Genomic DNA, 19,492 nt, shown 5'->3' with positions numbered 1-19,492 from the left:
AATCTTGCTTTTAGGTACATAGAGCATGTTTTGGGTAGTGGGGAAGGATGCTGCAAGACTGAAACCTTTACCCTACTCTTCTGCAGAAAATCATCTTAAATCAGAATTGTGTGTTCATAATTTGATGTAAACACAAGTCAGAACCATCTAGTTCTATCCCATGGATATGACTGCTGTTTTCAAGGTATTGCTGTGAGGTAGATGGATGAAGGGACGTGCCTGAGGCAGCCCCACGTTCTGACCACGCTGAGCTCAGCACCTAGCTGTTTCTGTTTTCCTCAGTATGTGCAGAGGAGGCAGTTTAAACAGGATCACTCAAAAACGTGAAAGTTTCCCAGTATGACTTTTACCTTCCCAGCAACTAATCTAATTCTGTAATTGCAATCAGGATTGAGTTTTGTTGTCTTCCTACATTGTATGGCTTTGAGACTTCTGGTGTGAGAAGTTTCCTTCAAGGCTCTTACATTGTCCGAGATGTAATTATACTCTTGAAACCAGCTGGCTGGCATACCAACCATAATTTCTTTAACTCAGCTTCAATCTTGAGAGAAGTGCACATCTGAGCAAGAACTGAAGTAGGCGAGGAAGAGCTCGGTGTAACCTTGTTAAAACATAATAAGCAACAACAAAACATGTGAGGGAGGAGAAGATCAAGGGGAATGGAAGGTCATCTCCACTTCCCTTAAAAGCATTTGCTTGTGTCCACTCTAGTTTAATGAACTTTTCCATCTGGTGCAGCAATACCAAGTGTGTTGATGTCAGTATTACCACGTTCATACTGCTGTAGCTTGGTGTACTTTAGATGTCTGTTTTCTGTTCTCAGATGAAAAGAGGAAACCTCCACCTGTTTTTGGATTTTCACCTCCCTACACCTGCTGTAGGTCAAAACTGACATCAGAAAAGAATGATAGATATTTATGGCACCATTCAAGTAAATAAACTGTGTGAAAAAAGTATTGCTGTGTTTTGCTCTGTGCAATAGGCCGTGATTGCACCCTTCCAACAGCCTGGACATATACTGCTGGCATTGCTGAGCCAAGCGGCTTCTCATTGCAAACTCCAGCCTCAAGCAAACGCCTCCCAAATTGGAAACAAAAGGAATCCCAACTAAATGCTCAGATCCCCAACTCCGTGAAAAGAAGGGTTAAACTATCTTGCATTCGCAGTAGTCTGCATATGAATCTAGGCAGTTAAAAGACTGCTTGATGCTCTTAGGTTTTATTTTAGTTTCCTTTCCGATCATGTATTCATGTGCAGGAACGCCTCGTGAATAAAAATACGAATGTTTATAATTGCAATTCTAATGATGTCTAGAGACATTAAATTTATTTGTAAGTCCAACTGTATGCGTACCCCTTATAATTTTATTTCATTTTTCCGGTAGCATTACCTGCATTTTACAGACTTTGGGAAATCAAGTACATAAAGACTAAAGTGTTATTTTCCATCAAATGTGTAGGAACCTAATTACTGTTAAAGTCAGTGGGAGGTTACTGCCTAAAATCCCTTGTAAATCTGTTCCAAAGTAAATTGTCCTGGCTCATCTAGGGAATTGAGTGTTCCCTCTTGACTGGCAGAATGCCGGAGCACTCTCCTTTGCCGGGTTCACTTACTTTTCAAATAACTCCTTGAAAACGTGTTTCAGTGTAAAGCGTATCTGTCAACGTGTTCTAACATATCATCTATTTTATGGGAATTTCAAGTTTTAACAACTACCAAAATAATAATAAAAATCCTCATTTTTAGAATTCTTTAATGTATGAAATTAAGATGAATATGGACAGGACATAAAGAAATAGACTGAACATGCAGAAAGGGAACATATGTTTGGTATTTGGGGAAGAAATGGGTTGCTCTTCTCAAATGACAGACAGAATCAGCTTCCTGACTTCTCCCCACTCTGGCCTCAGGGAGCCTGACTGGAGTCAAGTAACCTGTACTTTGTCTTGGTATTTTGTTTACATATTTTCAGCGTTTCATGACAGCTACTCAGTGATGTGGTGCTTCTGGAATATCAGAGGGAGATTCGTATAAACCCATACCTATACAAACAGTTGCTTAAAGGCTCTCTTTATTCTAACGCTCCATAGCAATACCACTGTTACGCATTGAGGCATTCAAAACTGGCAGGCTGCACTTCTGTCATTCTCTCAAGTCAAATTCTGCCCCAGAGCATTACCCTCCAGAACCAGTATTAAAAATAAACTTCGAAAAAAGAGCAAGAAGTTATCTTGTTATTCTGGATTGTCCAGTTTCTCTCTTCCCCACATCCCTTCCGCATCCTCTCCTGAACTGCACAGCAATTAAATAAGCTGAACATGTGCTCCTCTAAAGCATGCTTCTGAAAATAGACTCCAAAACCACCCAGTAATATTGTCTCTGTGTTCTTATTCAGTGACAGATCTTCTAGATGATAGTAGCAATGTGAATAATAGGTTGTCTTCATTGCTAGGATAAATTCCCTTATTAATGATGGACAGATTTGATGTTGTACCTAATTATAACTGACAGGTTGCAGCTGCTGTTGTTTATACTCTTGAGCTGTTAACACAATTGAGGACAGCCTATGTTGAATCTGTGACAAGGCTGTTGTACAGCTGTACAAAATATTTCTGAAAGGGAACAAACTTCATTTCTTTAAAAAAAAATAATAATTAGAAAGTGTCAGCCTCTGAGCTTATCTTGTGTGTGTTGTAAATACTGCTTTTTATGATCCCAGTCATCTTCATTTCGGCGATATACTAAAACCCATGAATTTTGGCGAAGTCATTTGGCTGAAATTTGGACATCTGAGCTGTGAAATTTAGTTTGAAGTCTAAGATCAGCCACAGACTCCCCATGTGAAATTAAGTAAATGGCTTAATTTCTCAGTGCTGTCAACTCAGGTGTCAGAGACACATACTTTCCTTTCTCCTACTTTTTTCTTAGCCTAGATTGAAAGTTTTGGGAAGCTGACGCTATTTGATTCTTACGTGCTGAACACGGATGCATTAGGAGGCGCAGAAATGCTGTTGTCTTGGTCCTTGACTTTACAAGCTCTGTAGTTAACAAGAAATCCAAAGTGTGTCTGACTGTGATTGTAAAATACCAGTGAGACATCCTCTTTTTTTCATAGCTGTATGAGCCTCCACATGAACTATTCATTGTGTCTGGTAGAAAAGTAGAGCGGTATTTCTCAGTGTCTCAGCAATATTTCTCCCTTTAACACTTGTTCAAAGATTTTCTCCCTGCCCGTCCCTTCTCCAGCCTTTAGCTCTTCTCTTAGTGTGCTTCGGTGTATCAGTGCCTGGCAAAGCGTTGGGCTACTTGTGTGGAGAGAGACACCAGCTGCTGCTTTATGACAGCAGTCTTTAAGGTGGTCCGAAAATACTTCAGCATTACCCTGTGATGCTTTAATAAAGACCCTGGGAATTCAGGAACAAGCATGGGGGCAAAGCAAATGTGCTCTGCAGCGAGTAGGGAAATGGGTAAGCGTGAGTTATGGACAGTGTCATCAGTAATTATGTTGTAACTGTCTTAAATGTCCTAGGCTAAGAAATTGCACATTTGTATTTTTCCCTGTGGTTTGCAACCTCTTCTACTCAGTCGCAAGCTGTCTCAGTAAAGACTGTCTGCAAAAGCCTGTTTTTAAGGGATAAAGGAGATGGCATAAAGACTGGGACAGGAGCAGGTGGAGTGTGTGTTTGTGGGTACACATGCGAGGGGGAAATAGCAGATTACAAGGGAATAGGTATTGTGATGAACAATTGTCCCGGACTATAAGTATGTAAAAGGAGAAGACAGGAATTCCTATGCTGTGTCACTATTATTTTTGTAAGCTTTTAAGTAAACAAAAATGTACAAAATCCACAGTATCACTGGACTTTTTAAATGCAAAAGTGACTGTGTTCATTCCCATAATCAGCTCTTATAAAATAGTATTTTCTCCCTGAACTTTGCTGGCAAAATTTATGTCCCCAGAGAGAATTCAAGGAAGCAAACACAGCAACGTTAGTACTGTGTCTCTTTAGAAAAAGTCTGGACCAAGCAAGATGCACGTCTTGCAAAATATGAACAAACAAACAAAAAAAACCCATGAAACCCATGTTTTACACAGACAGCTCTCAGCACTGCAGAACAAACTCTTTTAGCAGAATGTTTAAGGCAAGTTTGGGGATTTTGTAGCAGGAATTTCACTCTTTAAAGTTCTCTAGGGTTTGCACGTAATGATAAAATCAGGAGGCAGAAATACGGATGAATTAATGGATTTGACAAATGGCTGCAGTCTTGATTCCGTTTGTGATTGATTATTCCTAAAGGGATAAGTACATTCGTCCCATCTGTTCCTACCTCTCTCCTAAGAAGTGTTTAGGATACATATGAAAATGAAAAACCAAAAAAAGTACTTCAGGCTGTCTGGCATTGTTTGAACCCTTCGAAATGAGAGGCTGCCTCTGCCATGGAGTGTTAGCTTTTGAGAGCAATTGAGCACCAAGTGACAGCCTTAATTTTTAATTTCTTTGCCTTTGTATTTTTAAGACAGACTCCAACCAGATGTCTGTGGTAATGAAGCACTAAGTACGTTATATAATTATAAGGTTCTGAATATAATTGCTGTGTATGCTGCATAATTTAAGTTCCAACTGTACTTGCATCTCTCATTTACCAAGCCAGTGAAGGATGTAATAATACTGAAAACAGTAACAGCTCAGTGCTTCTACGGTGTAGTCATGGGGGGTTGCGCTTAATGAGTTTGTTTGTGATTCTTATAAAGAGATCCTGGCTGATAAAATCACAGTAGCTAAAGGTGAAGGTTATCTGTAAGATGAGTCTTTTCCTTGCAAGTCTGGATATAATGCCCTGAGTAAGGAAATATCTGATACTAAACGTGTATTCTGGGACTGGAGACCTGCCAATTCTTGCAGAGTGAGATCTCAGACATAGTGCATTGTGGCAGGGGAGAACAGGGCTGCTCTTGGGCATAAGAAGGAGCTCACTCTCTTGTTTTGTCTGTTTGTAAAGTGGTTGGACATCAGCAGAGACTCGTGAATCTGAGGAGAGAAGGGCTTGGATAAGATAGTCCTTTTGGTGGTAGGATCTTGCACACCTGTTAGGTGTTGCACATGCCAGGCAAGGGTAACTATTTGCACTGTTCTCAGAGGTTTCTTATTTATTAATTGACTGTGGATTCCTGGACATAGAGCTTACTAGAACTTTAGAATTTATGTCTGCTCCATGGTGGAAATGCGGTGAAATATTTTTGTGTTTTTTGCAAAAGTATGATTCTATCAAATATTCATTGTTAAAACCTGAGCCTTTTCTGACTAAGGAGTGCTTGGTAGGATATGGGGTACACATATGGTAGACTTAAAGTCTCCATGTTTTTCATTCCAATTATTACAAAAGGGTGGAGCACAGATTTGAGCTGGGGCTCCTTGCCTCCAAATCACTGAGATTCTGCAGATATTGCTCCCCCCCCCCCATTTTGATATCAAGTTACCAAAACAAAATGCAGCTTTCATGAAGCAATAGTTTTAGCCAAAATTTAACTAAAATCCTCTTCTGTCTTTAGAGCTTGCTAGTTTTTCATCTCACTGCTAGCACAAGATGCATTGTACACTTGGACAAAGCAGACTGAAGCGCGTGACCTTATCCATAGTCTCAATTCTCTAGCTATCTGGTGCGCTTCACCAGCGTGGTAGTGTTTGTAACAGTACATACATGGCCTGTTTGCAAGGCAGATTCTGTGGTCTTTTCTTTTTCTTTCCCTCTGCCAAAAGGGGGTTTGATAAATCCCTCCTGTAATCTAGCAATGGAAAAATAAATAACAAGAAGTAACCCTCAGCTTAGAGTTTCTGGCAGAGGAGGTTTAGGGTGGTAATAAACTGTTCTTGCTACTTGAAATCACAGATGTACTCAGGTGGGCTATGAGGTCCTTTAACTAGTGTCCAAACAAAAGTAGTCAACTTTTCTTTCCATTCATACTCTTGTAGCTTTTATTGCAGAGAGATTGCTCCAAGACTTGTCAGCAGCAGCCTGCCATCAGACTTATCAAACGCAATCTCTGAATGCTGCTACTTAGGGTAATTTTCCTTGGCAGTTGTTCTTGCCGCTACAACACTTCCCCATTAGCTCCTTGTTTTCCACCAGCTCAAATTCAGCATCCCATTTTATTATGTACTTTACACATCATTATGTCCAGGTCTGCACTAGTAGTTAGTTATGGAAAGGTAAAGTAATAAAAAATTCTGAAGTACTATTAGGTACAAGAAGGTTCATCAGAACGTACATATTTGTTTAAAAATGAGTGTAGTTTATTTTAACACTTTGTATGAAAGTTACTGAATCGGTGAAAATACTGGGCTTCCTATTGAGCAATGAGAGAGAGCAGTAAGTGAATGAAACTGGTCCTGAATGGAGTGGACTGACCTCATTTATATTTGGACTGACTTAAGTTTATGTCAAGACCAAATGTTCTTACTCCTCATTGTTGCTTGAGTGGGAGGTGCTTGAGCTAGGAGAGCAGTGAGTTTGCATCAGTTTTGTTTGAAAGAATTAACGTCAGTGCTTTTTGTGCTTTAACCTAGGTTTTCTTTTTTTTAAACCTGTCAGTTTTTGAGTTTCAGTTTTACAAGATCTAAGGAAAACTTGAGAATTGGAGAGTGTTTGTGTCCAAACAAGGCAATTTTGCATGAATTCTGTGAGAAATCTTTATCCTAACTTGATTTTAGTAAAGACTAGTTGAAATTTAGAGTTTCTGATGAAACCTCAAGCCATACAAGTTTCACATAACTTCAGACTAACAAGTATTTAGGTATCTTCATTAATCAACCTAAGGAGTTAATATATATTTAAATCTCTATGCCCACTACTCTTTGCTTAATTTGAATATTACAAATTTAAATCAAACCTAAAAAGCTACAGGTGTTTAATGAAATCTGCCGAGTGATCCCTTCATGAAAAGAAATGTGTTTCTGTTTAAGTGTGATTTTTGTCTGCTTTTTGGAGTCACTTTGGACAAGAGCCTATTACATTGCATGGCACAGCACTGGTTGTCCTTAGTATTTCTGTTACAGTAGCAGCAAATGGAGATAGACACCTTTGTGCTAAGTAGTGTACAAATATCTGTAGGCATACTGTGTGGAAGAAAGAAAGTCTCTTTCCTGTTTTGCTGATGGGGCAAAAGTGAATTGCTAAAGGGAATACGATACCTTTATGGCAGAATTCAGATCGCTCAAATCCCTCCAGTACTTTAGCTACAGACCATCCTTTTCCCTTAATTCTTGTAAGGTAGAAGCAGCTCTCCTAACATGTCCTGTGTAGACTAAATGCAAACACACGGTAATAGCTTATGATTTAATTTCCTTGGTATGTCTGTGATGATTTTAGTGTGATTAAACATTTCTAAGATACAACACAGTTGCCCTTGTCCCTTCCAAATGGGATGAGCAAAAGGATCCCCTGAATAATCACTGTTTCATTTCACATTCTTGCCTTCTGTAGAATTCGTATTACTCAAAGCCTGCTTTAGCTGCAGACCACCTTTCTTAATTTTGATAAGACACCTCTCAGCTTGTTTATAGTTATTTTTTCAGAAGACAGTTGAGAAGGAGGGAACATCAACTCTGTGGAGATAGTGCCTTCTTTGAGTTCAAACAGTGCCTCTCAAGGGCACGATGAAGAAAGAAAAGCTCGCACGAAGAACAAAGCAGGGTCCCCTACTTTCCTGTTGAAGAGTCAGTAACAACTGTCTCATCTTGAAAGGTTCCCACCACTGACGTAAGGCTGCAACCTGCAGGGTTACTATTATTTGAGTTAATCATCTGACCTCCAAGTTATTTCCCTCTTAAGAGATAAGGGGGAAATTTTACAGTTGGACTGGAATATCTTACTTTAGGAGCCACAGTGAGGAAAATTTTATTGGCAAATGGCAGCTACATGCCTTTTAAACTTTAACGCAGCTACTTTACTATTTGGTACAGTGGGAAATTCTGTGTCCTTGAAGCGCAGTGAGAAAGCTGCACTTACTCTAGTTAATGTTTACAGCTAAATTATCAAGTGAAGTGCAGAAATACGAATAAACAATTCTCTTATTTGAAAATTGGTTACTGGAGGCCAGTTCTACATTTCCAAAGGGTTATCAATCCTTTCAGTTCTTTTCTGAGAGATTATTCTTAAGGGAAATACTTTAATGCATGCATGTCCTTTCAGAACATCCAGTGGTGTGTTGCAGACTTGAATGCCTTAAGCATTACCCAGTGAAGGAGTGGTAATTTGAACCTTTTGAGGCAGATCTTACTCATTTAAACATGAACTGTTTTTTAGAGATTGTAACATCTGTCCTTCCTTCTTGTCAGACATTGCTTGGTTTTGCTAAATTTCAGACGCAGCAGGAGGCTACCTTGTTATGCTCTAGTGACTTTAACTGCAGAATTCTGACAGTCCTCACTATTGTACCAAGAAAAAGCTTGTATGGTTAGCAGCGTTGCTCAGGGGTTGCAGGATCAAGCTTTGTATATGAATGGCTTCTTTGGGAAGCTGTGAAAAGCTTTAAGAAAATTTTTGTTATCTTCTTGTCCTTGCAGTGGCCAGTTTGCTATAGTGAAGAAATGTCGAGAAAAAAGCACCGGTATGGAGTATGCTGCTAAGTTCATTAAAAAACGCCAGAGTCGGGCCAGCCGTCGCGGAGTGAGACGTGAGGAAATTGAACGGGAGGTTACTATTCTGCAGCAGATTCTGCATGCCAACATCATCAAGTTGCATGACATCTATGAGAACAAGACGGATGTGGTCCTCATCCTTGAGCTGTGAGTAAGGGGACTTCCTATCCTCCGGGGTAGGATGAGGTAAATAGGAATCGGAAAGGGCTGCAGAGGCTGCCAGAACATAGAGGCACTGTTAAAACGGAGCTGTTGTGTTCTCAGGCCTCGCAGATCTTGGCAGGAGAGTTGAGTGATGTTGCGGGTAAACAGGCCCCCCAGTTCATCCATGTGCCCTGGGGATACAGGTGCACCTTAACATCAGCTGAGGCCATTGTTACTGAGCCAGGGAGTGTTGTCAACTTGAAAACAGTTTACTAACAGAGGGATTACCTCACGTCTGCCTAGTGCTGCCCTGACATGAACCTTGGGGGAAGCACAAATGGCCACTGAATGCTCATTTCATTTTTCTTTCTGCTTTCATCTCTTCCAATGCATGGGAAGCCATCAAGTCCTTTGCAAAATTTGTAGCCATTCTCACTACTCCCATATTTCCTCATTTAGAGGTGACTAGGGGAAAAGAGGGGAGGAGGGCAAGAGAAGAGTTTTTTTTAAAACCTAGACTTCGACTATCGAGGATGAATAGCAGCAGGGGGGGAGTGAAGGAGAGCTGCTCACTCTCCTCTTTTTCCCCCATGTGATGGGGGAAAACCCCTGCCATTTAGGTCCTGTTGACAAGTGAACACCCCCCAGCCAGGGGATCTGCGGACTGCTGTAGCCTCACCCCTGCATTGTGACCCATCGGATAGCCAGGCTGCTGGTTTAGGATGACTATCAGACATATTCGGCTATGTAATGCAAACTGGTTTGTGCTGTTTAAGAAGATATTTAAAACCAGCTAGCAGCAGCTTCTCTGTCTAGGCTGAGGTGACAATGGCTTATTCTGCAGAACCTGTGCATGTCCCAGCCTGGAAGAATAAATGCACAGCCCAGGGAAGCTGGAGGTGTGGTCAGGAATCTTCTTAACAAAGCCTTGGCTAAGGAGCCTTTGCTTAGTTGGAACGTGAGTTTGCATTTCAGGGACTCACCTTTGATACTTTTGTCTGTATTTAATCTTACTGACTGAAAGGAAGTGAGAGAACCTGGCTAATAGGTGTTACTATGTAGAGAAATGCCAGTTTATTAGAATTTGAAGCAGTATCAAAATTGCCGGTCTCTGCAGTAGCTATTAAATTACCTGCGTGAATTCTGTTTGGCTGTTTGTTTCATCAGCCTAGGAATACTACATCCCAAAGACACAGCTATTTCTTACACCCTGTTGCCATTCCTGTATGTTTGCTGGAACCGAGGTGAAACATTTGAGACAGATGCAGACCACGGGCTAATAACGTAATCTCTTACAACACAACTTGTTTTGAACGTGTTCTGCCTGTTTCTACCGCCTGGCTTGAGATTCTTAGTCATTTGGACAGACATGCCTGACCATGTTTTGGAAAGCTGTCATATCATTTTAACAGTGTTTCAAAGTCATTATGTTTTGGGGATTGCATGCAGGGGTTAGTTATGTGACGTTAATCTGAAATGTGTGTGGAGGGTAAAGTTTACACAGTCACTTCAATGCTGACACTAATGTATGTGTGATGGAATTTCTTCACTGTTGTAAAATGTAAGGTGATGTAGAAGGAACCTAACAATAAAGAGGAATAGGAGGATGATTTTACAAAGAAGAAATACCACTTTTCAGCCTGGCCAGGAGAGATTTGCTCTGTGTAAATAGCATTTTTGTCTCCTGGCCTTGCAACCAATATGAGTCAAAATTACATTGGAAGAGTTATTCCTGTTCATGTGACTTTAGCTTATATTGGAGAGGCTAAAGTAAAGGTTTTGTGAGAAGGGACTAGTGATATCCCAAAAGAATGAAGAGTTGCTTTGGCAGAGCTAGAGCAGGACACATAAACCAGTTGCAGCAGTTTTCAGGATTACTAGCGTGCAATACCAAGAGAAGATTATTGGAGTAAGTAACTGATCTATCAGATAGACTGAATATACTGAAGTGTTAGATGCTACAGGAAATTGTCATCACTCTAGGTAGGTCATGTAATTAATTTCACCTTCCCCTGCTTGTGCCAGAGATGCAAATTCTTCACTGTGAAGTCGGGAGGGGAACAAAGTTGCCTGCTGCTGTTTGGCTTTCTGTTCTCAGTACTATTTGCCAGCCATTCTGATGCATATTAGATTTGACCTGTAGCGGTTGGGAGGTTACAGAAAGATCACTTGCTCCTCTGCATTGCACCTGCAGCTGAGTGCTGTAGAACATTTGGATGACCCCAAATTTAATAGCATTACTGTCAATGTGTTAGTTTGAGAGTCATTTCAAGAGAACTTTGCAGTTGCCTGGTGTCAATTACTGAGTTAAAAAAAAAGTGCCATAGTAAAATTATATCACTTTTTAAAGAAATGAAAGAGGGGAGACACCAAGTGATTGGGTCTGTTTATACCCAAACTTATACTGGGATAATGAATTTGGATGAAACTTGGCACTTGACTTGTTGCCATTCCAGGTGTTTCATGGCTGAGGATCAGGGCTGTAAGAGAAGTGAGTGACTCTGTGTGCACAGATGATCTCATATAGACCTATGTCCAAAGCATCTCCTTCTGTACAGTTCATAGTGTCTGCTGTTGGTCTACCTTAAGGAGTTGAAAGGGATGTAGATTATCCTAGTGCATGTGCAAATGTATGTGTATTTGTGTGGCTCAGCCTTTCTAATCTCCACTGAGAACCTGGGGAAACCTGAACACTGTCACACAAAGCAGAGAGTAGAATTGTGCACTTGTACTCATCAGAGCCAGGAATGGAAATAGCTCTTCTAATAAATGCAGCTTTGCTGGTCAGAATGTCTTGGCCTAAGGGGATGAAATTTGTCATGTAGTGAAGGAAGACAGACATCAATTTAAGCTTTTGTGGAATCAATATCGTCTAGTTTACAAAGCTCCGAGTCTTAGAGAAGCTGTGCAGAAGATGACATATCCTTTATCTGTCAATTAATGGTACTAAGGTAAAGCTGTAAGCAAAGAGACAGCCTGAGGTCTTCCACTTACTATAGCTTTTAGGTAATGAGTAAATGATGCAATTTTTCTGTATGTATGAATCAGGAAATACAGAGACACCGTGGCTGAAGTTATGTAGACCATATGTTCCCTAGGGCACCTGCCTTGACCTTGTGTATGGAATCCAGGCAATGAAGTTTTGATCCCTGAGTGAGATAAAATAACCACTAGCTTTCCAGGGGAGCCAGCATTTAGGCCAGGGAGCATTTCTGGAGATTAATGTGACTGCTGGCAGATGGCATATGAGTGATGATAAGCATCTGTTAATTTTTAAGTATATGTCTGTGGCCAAATGTTGGTCGCTGTAGCCATGCACTGGAAGACAGGAAAGGAGCTTGCTTTTTCTGACTGGCAGCTACTTTGTGCTAAAACAACCTCCCGTTTCATTACCGTCTGCTTTTTCCTGTCCTCACACAGCCTGACACATTTAGTGTGTCCTATTGTCACGCTGTAGCTTATTGCACTTTTAAAAGGCTGGGTGCAATGGGGTTTTGACCTGATTAAGGCCGCTGCATTCAGCTGCTGTATACAAATTGAGGATGATGATAATTGCTAAGAAAGATAATTAACTTCTCTCTGTAAACAGATGATCTCTCCTCCTGACACTCTGATATTGGAGTCTCATACTCCCTGCAGTTTATCAAAATAAGCATTACAGCACTTGGCCAACTAATCTTACATTAAGCTACAGTGGACTTCAGCTTCAAAAGAATGTCCCCAGTACTCTTGATTAATTGAAGAAGCTACCCTGGTGTTTAAAAGAGGCTTTGGCTAAAACGTTGACCTTCTCCCAAACTGACTGTGCTGGCACAGGCAAGACTATCTCCTCTTTACACAGGGGTTGATTCTACAGGTGCTGTTTCTTCTGTTCAAGAGCAGGAAGAGCATTGCCAAGTCCGCTGCTGTTACGTGCAGTTTGGCAGGTACATAGTTTGCCCTTCCTTGTGCACATTGTTCGGGGATATGCTCTCCACAGCTTTTTGTGACCTTGCTGTTCTCTGTCTCTTGGGCTCTGCCTTGAGGCTGCTTTGCCCAAACAAAAGCAGCCTAAAGGCAGGTTTGATTGATACCCAGTCTCCTCTACTGGTAAGTGCCAAGATTGTGTACACAAAATAAACAGCTGTTTCCAAGAAGTAAGGCAGCATTGTCATTTGTCTTTTATTGGACTTCGAAGAAAGAGCAAAGGTGTCATTTGTTTGCTCCTTTGTTTGCCATGGAATAAGGTGACATGGTAAAAGGGAAAGAGATGGAACCAGAAGAAGGAATTCTTCTGTAACCTAAGGTCCTTTGAGAAAGGAGCATTTGCTCTTATACAGGTGGTGCTGATTTAGAAAACACACCTCCCTGGATGCTCAAATGTAACTTGTAGTGCAGTTATGAGTGTTTTACTGCAAAGGAGTTAGTGCTGAACTGCTTTTTTCCTGGGATGCCATAATGGCTGGCTTTTGGGATTGCTAAGTCTCTTCTGCCTGAGGGTTTCTCTGAGTTCAGGTGCATAACTTGGATAAGAATGATCCTGCACTAAACTGCTTACCGCTCTCTTTGTACAATTTACTCAAACCTGTTTTTAAAGCCTGAGTCTTTGTTAATGAGAAATCATCACATCTCTTCTACTGAATTTTCCTTTAGATTACTCTTTTAAGATCTCTGCAGCTTAGGCTAATGTCTTAGGCTATACCACAAGACTCGAGATTAATGTACTGTTTGCAATGTATGCCGATCTCTGACCTTCAGAAAATGAAATGCTCATGAAGTTGTAAGAGGGAGTCTGTTGCTGATAAAGTCAGAGACGGACTTCAGACTCCCTGAATCTTTTTTTGGTTTCCTTTTTTATTTTTATGTTGTATTCTGTGCCTTGGAAGTTCCCCCTGCCTAGTCTGATTCAAGGTTTGTGTGAAGTAGAGAGAAGAGGGAAAGTACCGCAAGGAGCTAGCAAGTAAATCTCCTGTGATCCTTGTTCTTGCAGGCTGTATAGTTTCTTCAGCGATGCCTTAGGTGTAGCTGGTTGCTCAGGGTGTTGCTGAGGTTGCTGTTGGGGCAAAATCCTTGGTGTGCCCTGAGCAGCTAACCCAACTGTTTGAAGTGACCACTCTTGGGGGCAGCAAGAGAGAAAGGGAATTAAGTACCTCCAGTCTGGGCAGCTAAACAATTTTCTGACATTCCTTTGTGCAGCAAAGAAGATTCCTCAAAAGAAAGTTGCCAGCCTCCTCCAGCCAGGAAGGTATCCTCTAACATCCTTAGCACAGTCCTCTGTGCCAGGGGGAATTGAGGGGAACGGCTTTCACGAAGTGGCTCAGCTTGTGTGCTCTCCTTAAGTGGTATCTTCTTTTGCTGGTGTTGGAGAACTGGAGGCTGGGCTACATGGGCTGTCGGTCTGGCCCAAGAGAGAACTTTTTTATTCTTAGTCCTGGTTAAAGAGTCCACCTTGAGGAACAATCACCAAGGGGGTTTTACAGGGTAAAAGAGGAAGAGAGAGTAATATACCTACGTGGTTAAATTCCAGAAAAGTAGAAGAAAAGTATCCCAGTACAACTGGCTTCCTGATGACCGGGCCATAGTGCCTGCCAGAGGTGATTGCTTAAGTGCGGTTTGAATAGAAATCATTAAGAAAATGGGACTTGCCTTCTCTCTGTACACAAGTTTCACCAAGAGACTACCAGGCTTTACTTACAGATTTCTTTACTGGCTTGTCACAATCAGCTGTAGTTTTTAAACTAATGAACCAAGGCCCCTAAATCTACTACAGTAAGGAAAGGAGGCAGTGTTCCCTGGCTCCTGAAATGGACAGGGTGAAACAAAACCTGTCCAGCAAGGCTCATGGCAGTGCTGAGACCCTTGGTATGTGTCACCTAAAAAGAAAATCAGAGACCAAATAAGACTCTCACAGGCTGAGTAACTGAGATTAATAGGAAAGAGAAGGCGGCAGCCGGAGACAGCAGGTGCAACATATTCCTGGGTCATATAATTTTATTTTTGTTTGCCAGCCATTTAGTTGTAACAATTAAAGCATCAAGTGACTTCTGCCCAGGTGAAGTGAGGTGACTTCTGCCCAGGTGAAGTGTCCTGCCTCATGTTGCTTAGAAAGTTTCTGACGATGTGGGAGCTGCAAAAAAAAAATCCAGTAATCAATGCTCAAGTCAATAGGCCCTGTGTAAATCTCTGCCTTTGGAACAGCAAGGTATGCTGGCATCTACAGCAACAGTAGAAGCTAAGGAATAAGCCCAATGTCTTTGTGGCTTTTGACACGTTGTTCTTCTTTGCAGTTCACTTCTCTCTGCAGTTTTTGTAGCTGTTCACAATAGTTTACTCTGAAAGAGGCAGAGTAGGGAATCGCCATCTTGTCACCACCAGTGTTGTGTAGGAGCCTGGGGTCAGAGGAATGATTGCACAAAAGACCTCTGTAGTGCACAGTGTGATCTAACTCGTCTGTGAGTCACAGCACTTAGTTAACTCAGAGCATTTGAACCTGCCAGTTCTTTTACAGGTATTTCATCAGGCAACAGGGCCAAAAGCTTGCTTTCCAAAATGGCTGTTGGATCTTTCAAGTCTTGTGCTTGCACTCTGGGGAGCACAGGTGGGTGGTACGCCTGAGCCCAAGAGCAACAACCACTTTGTGGGTGCCCCCAACAGTAAATTTGAATGAGAATAAATCAATATCAATGACAGTGTGAACTGGAAACAATAAATGTAAGTGTAATTATGAATAACAACTGCAAATAATGCCCAATTCAATATCTAGATCATCCTGTTTCATAATATATAGAAAAATGGCACTGGAACTCTCAATACAAGGCACAAAAATGAAAATAGAAGTCTTACGTACTAAATATGCATGGAATGTTTTTCAATTTTGATGTGAAAACACGTAGTAACTAATAGCACTTCCTTGATTTGGGAAAACAATTTTAGGTACCTTCCAAGCTGCTACAGTCTGCTTTCTTCTTAAAAATTCAGCACAAAATAAATGCTTTCCTGTCAGTTATGTCAGGCAAGAATCTGTATTAGAACAATGTAATGGCTGTTCCGGAAAGAAAAAAGATTCTGTTGGCAGATCTTATTGCCTCATGTTTCTGATGGCAACTGATAAGAGAAGTAATTCTTTAACAGTTGTTGACTATTACAATTTGTTCTATTTCCTCAGTCTCATCCAGAATGAAAATGTTGAAAAATAGCAGCTGAAGTGGTTAACATCAAATTCTACCTATTGAAATATGTACACGCCTGTAGATTCATCAAACAATGTACCTTTTTTCGGTCCTTTATAATCCTAATCAAACCTTGCAGCATCAATGAATTAGGGAAACCTAGTCCTTAATTTACAGGGGAGAGAGCCGAAGCCAAAAGAAAGTTTTGGCACACTTGGGACCAGAGCACAAAACTCTAGATTGTCTGCAAGAGTGGCCTTTTTCTAACTGTATGGAGGTTTTTTGCTACTTTAGTTTTCTGTGCTTACGTTTATTTTATGTCTTATAATGCGGTAGATAACAGGACGTTTTCTGGTGTGTTTTGCAGAGTTTCTGGAGGAGAACTTTTTGACTTCCTGGCACAGAAGGAGTCTTTGAGTGAAGAGGAAGCAACCAGATTCATCAAGCAGATTTTGGATGGTGTGAATTACCTTCACTCTAAGAAAATTGCTCACTTTGATTTAAAGGTAAAGATGCTGATTTAGACTTACTGTTATTGTTGGTTTTTAATGACGGACTGTACCTTCTACAATTTGTTAGATATCTGTATTTGATAACGTGCCTAAAATAATAGGTAAGACCATTTTAAATGCACTTCACAGCTGATTGCTCCAAGGAGAATGATCTCCTTTATCAGGCCTGTGGTAACTTTTGGATGGGCTTATATATTTACTGACTGAGAAAAAGAAATTGTAAGTCTTCATCCTTCAGCTGTTTGCATTTGTGGTATCATCCAAAGCATGATGTTTTAAAAAAATAATAATAAAAAAATTAGAATGATGTACAGAAGAAATGCATTTTTGGGAAGAGGAGGGCCAGGTCCAGCTACAAACAACTGTTGCTGTTTCCATTCCCCACTGTGTTTGGAATTACATGAGGAGTATGTGTCATCCAGTGCAGTTTGGTTAACAAAAAAGCTTCTTGCTTTCTTAACTGCTTAGGGCCTTGAAAGCACATCACACAGAGCGCTCTTCCTACCGTATCAGATGACACCTATAGCTTTGGCCCTTGACTTTGATATCAGTACAACTGGCCTAGACAATACAGAAGAGACTATCTCTCTCTCCTTTTGATTGTGGCCTACCTAGGTGAACATGCTTCTCTGAAGCTAGGAGTCTGTTGTCCTTGGGAATGAAACTCTTGAGACTAGAAGAAAGTGCTTTCTCAGTAGCAGACTTACAGCTACAGAACTGGCTGCTTCAAACATTGCTGCTTCCAGAAATACATTCAAAACGCACTTATCCCCTAGGAGAAAGTAGAGTAAAACAGAGGAGGGAACTGTGTTAAAATGAAGGAAACAGGAAAATGCTCTACTGCTAGATTACATGTTCCTTGTCCTAACTTTAAATCCAGGTTAGTTTATTACTAATTATGTGTGTGCTATAGATAGACTCCTCCCAGATTCTCAGGATATATATATGCTGATTCCCTGTGCTAAGTGTGTGCCTAATGCTGTCTCTGTCTTAAATTGCTTGATCTTGAGTCAGTGTTAATGGCATATATGTAGTCGTTGCAAATCACATCTAACCTAAGAAACTGGTTAGCAAACTACCGTCCAAATCTTCACGGGGTGCATGTGAAAAAGCATAGGAGATGTGTGAACATATAAAGGATGTACACTTGATTTTGAAATTACTACATGAATCCAGAAGCCAAAGACTGAAAGTTTTCACTGTGTGTTAGAAAACAGTGTAATATCCAGTGGCATGAAATTATTGTGAGAATATAGGTGCAACTTTTTCTATACTGATCTCTAGCTACTACTTTTGATATTTAATACCAGTAATGTCAGGTGGTCGATGAAGATGTTACAAGAAATGTAAGATAGAAATCTGTCCTGGTTTCAGCAGGGATGGAGTTGATTTCCTTCCTAGTAGCTGGTGCAGTGCTGTGTTTTGGATTTGGGGTGAGAACAATGTTGATAACACACTGATGTTTTAGTTGTTGCTGGGTGGTGTTTGCACTGGTCAGGGACTTTTCAGCTTCCCATGCTCTACTGACTGAACAGGCTGGGGGTGCACAGGAGGCTGGGAGGGGGCACAGCCAAGACAGCTGACCGAGAACTGGCCAGGGGGATATTCCATGCCATGTGACGTCATGCTCAGCATATAAAGCTGAGGGAAGAAGAAGGAAGGGGGGGACGTTTGGAGTGATGGCGTTTGTCTTCCCAAGTAACCGTTACGCGTGATGGAGCCCTGCTTTCCTGGAGATGGCTGAACACCTGCCTGCCCATGGGAAGTAGTGAATGAATTCCTTGTTCTGCTTTGCTTGCGTGTGTGGCTTCTGCTTTACCTATTGAACTGCCTTTGTCTCAACCCATGAGTTTTCTCACTTTTGCCCTTCCGATTCTCTCCCCCATCCCACCGGGGGGGAGTGGGCGAGCGGCTGCGTGGTGCTTGGTTGCCGGCTGGGGTTAAACCACGACAAAATCAGAAAGGATAAGTAAAGAATCATTTCAATGATAGTGAATATCAAATGACCTAAAACATTCACAGAATAATTCTCCTGGGTTTTATAGGACTGGGTTTGGAGTTTTGTTAGTGTTAAATTAGACACGTATTTTTAAGCAGTGATCTGACCAGATAGAGGATGATTCATAATTATCTCGTCACTTGACAGGGCTCCATCGACTGCAGTGGAGCTACAGTGACTTGCATCACCTAAGGAATAAAACAGTCCAAGAGGTAGTGACTGTGACTTTTTGCCATTTCAGTCTGTTCTGTCTGCTCTAAACAAGCTTACCTCATGTATCTGGGATGAAAACATATGCCCTAGATCCATGGAAGAAAACCAGACTTGTTAGCCTGAGGCTAAAATATTCTTGGTCCAATGACTATGACAATAAATTATTCATATGCTCTTTTTCCCAGTGCAGCTCTGACTGATAGTATGTGTTAGCAGGAGCTGCTTCCGTGTTAGGATCTGCTGTGAAAAGGCCAGGCAGCTGCTAGCAGGGAATCAGTGTTGCTCTTGAGCTTATGATTAAGTTATGACAAATTAATGCATTAAATGCATTAAATGCAATAAATTAATGCATTAATGCATTAAAGCTCTTCATGGGAGATAAACCGAACCCACAGTTTACTCTGAAACCTGTGAAATAGGGCCATGGTAGGGAGTAACTAAGGCTGAGAAATTTAGTTTAAGAAATAAGTTTATGAAATATCCGTTATATCTGGTAAAGAAAGTCACAGTCTGTGGTTGAAAAAGCTTTAATTTCACAGCTCTAGCGTCGGCTTTTCCCTACAAAGCTGTGAGAAATGCTATGTGTTCTTTTAATAGCTTGCTATCATATATGAGCTAGGACCTCTGATCCCAACTCTCCATTTTCTGGACTGTTCAGATAGTAAATCCTAGATCTTTCCTGGCCTTGTTGTTGCAGCTGTGAATTTAGTCTCATAGAGAAGAGCATTTTCCTTCCCTAAGTAGGTTCAGATCTGACTAGAATCCCTCAAGAAGCATTTAATAAGACATCTTCCAGTGGGTTACAATACAGTATAGGGACAGCTGGGCAGAAATAGT

The 19,492-nt window shown here is 41.0% G+C and overlaps 1 protein-coding gene across 6 annotated transcripts in view; it reads left to right on the top strand.

The window, feature by feature from the left end:
• DAPK2 (death associated protein kinase 2) overlaps positions 1-19,492 on the top strand; it is a 53,816-nt gene that overhangs the window by 16,213 nt on the left and 18,111 nt on the right. For all 6 annotated transcript variants that reach the window (XR_012996203.1, XM_076348411.1, XM_076348410.1 and 3 more), the window contains exons 3-4: positions 8,565-8,786; positions 16,299-16,437. Coding sequence is in view for 5 of the 6 variants with exons in the window: in XM_076348411.1 (XP_076204526.1) it covers positions 8,565-8,786; positions 16,299-16,437 (361 nt within the window). In the remaining variant the exon portion in view is untranslated. The remainder of the gene's footprint in view (positions 1-8,564; positions 8,787-16,298; positions 16,438-19,492) is intronic.

The sequence above is a fragment of the Aptenodytes patagonicus genome, chromosome 10 (assembly GCF_965638725.1).
Source record: "Aptenodytes patagonicus chromosome 10, bAptPat1.pri.cur, whole genome shotgun sequence".
NCBI lineage: Eukaryota > Metazoa > Chordata > Aves > Sphenisciformes > Spheniscidae > Aptenodytes > Aptenodytes patagonicus.
Note: the sequence above shows the minus strand (reverse complement) of the source record. Positions and strands in the feature narration are given on the sequence as shown.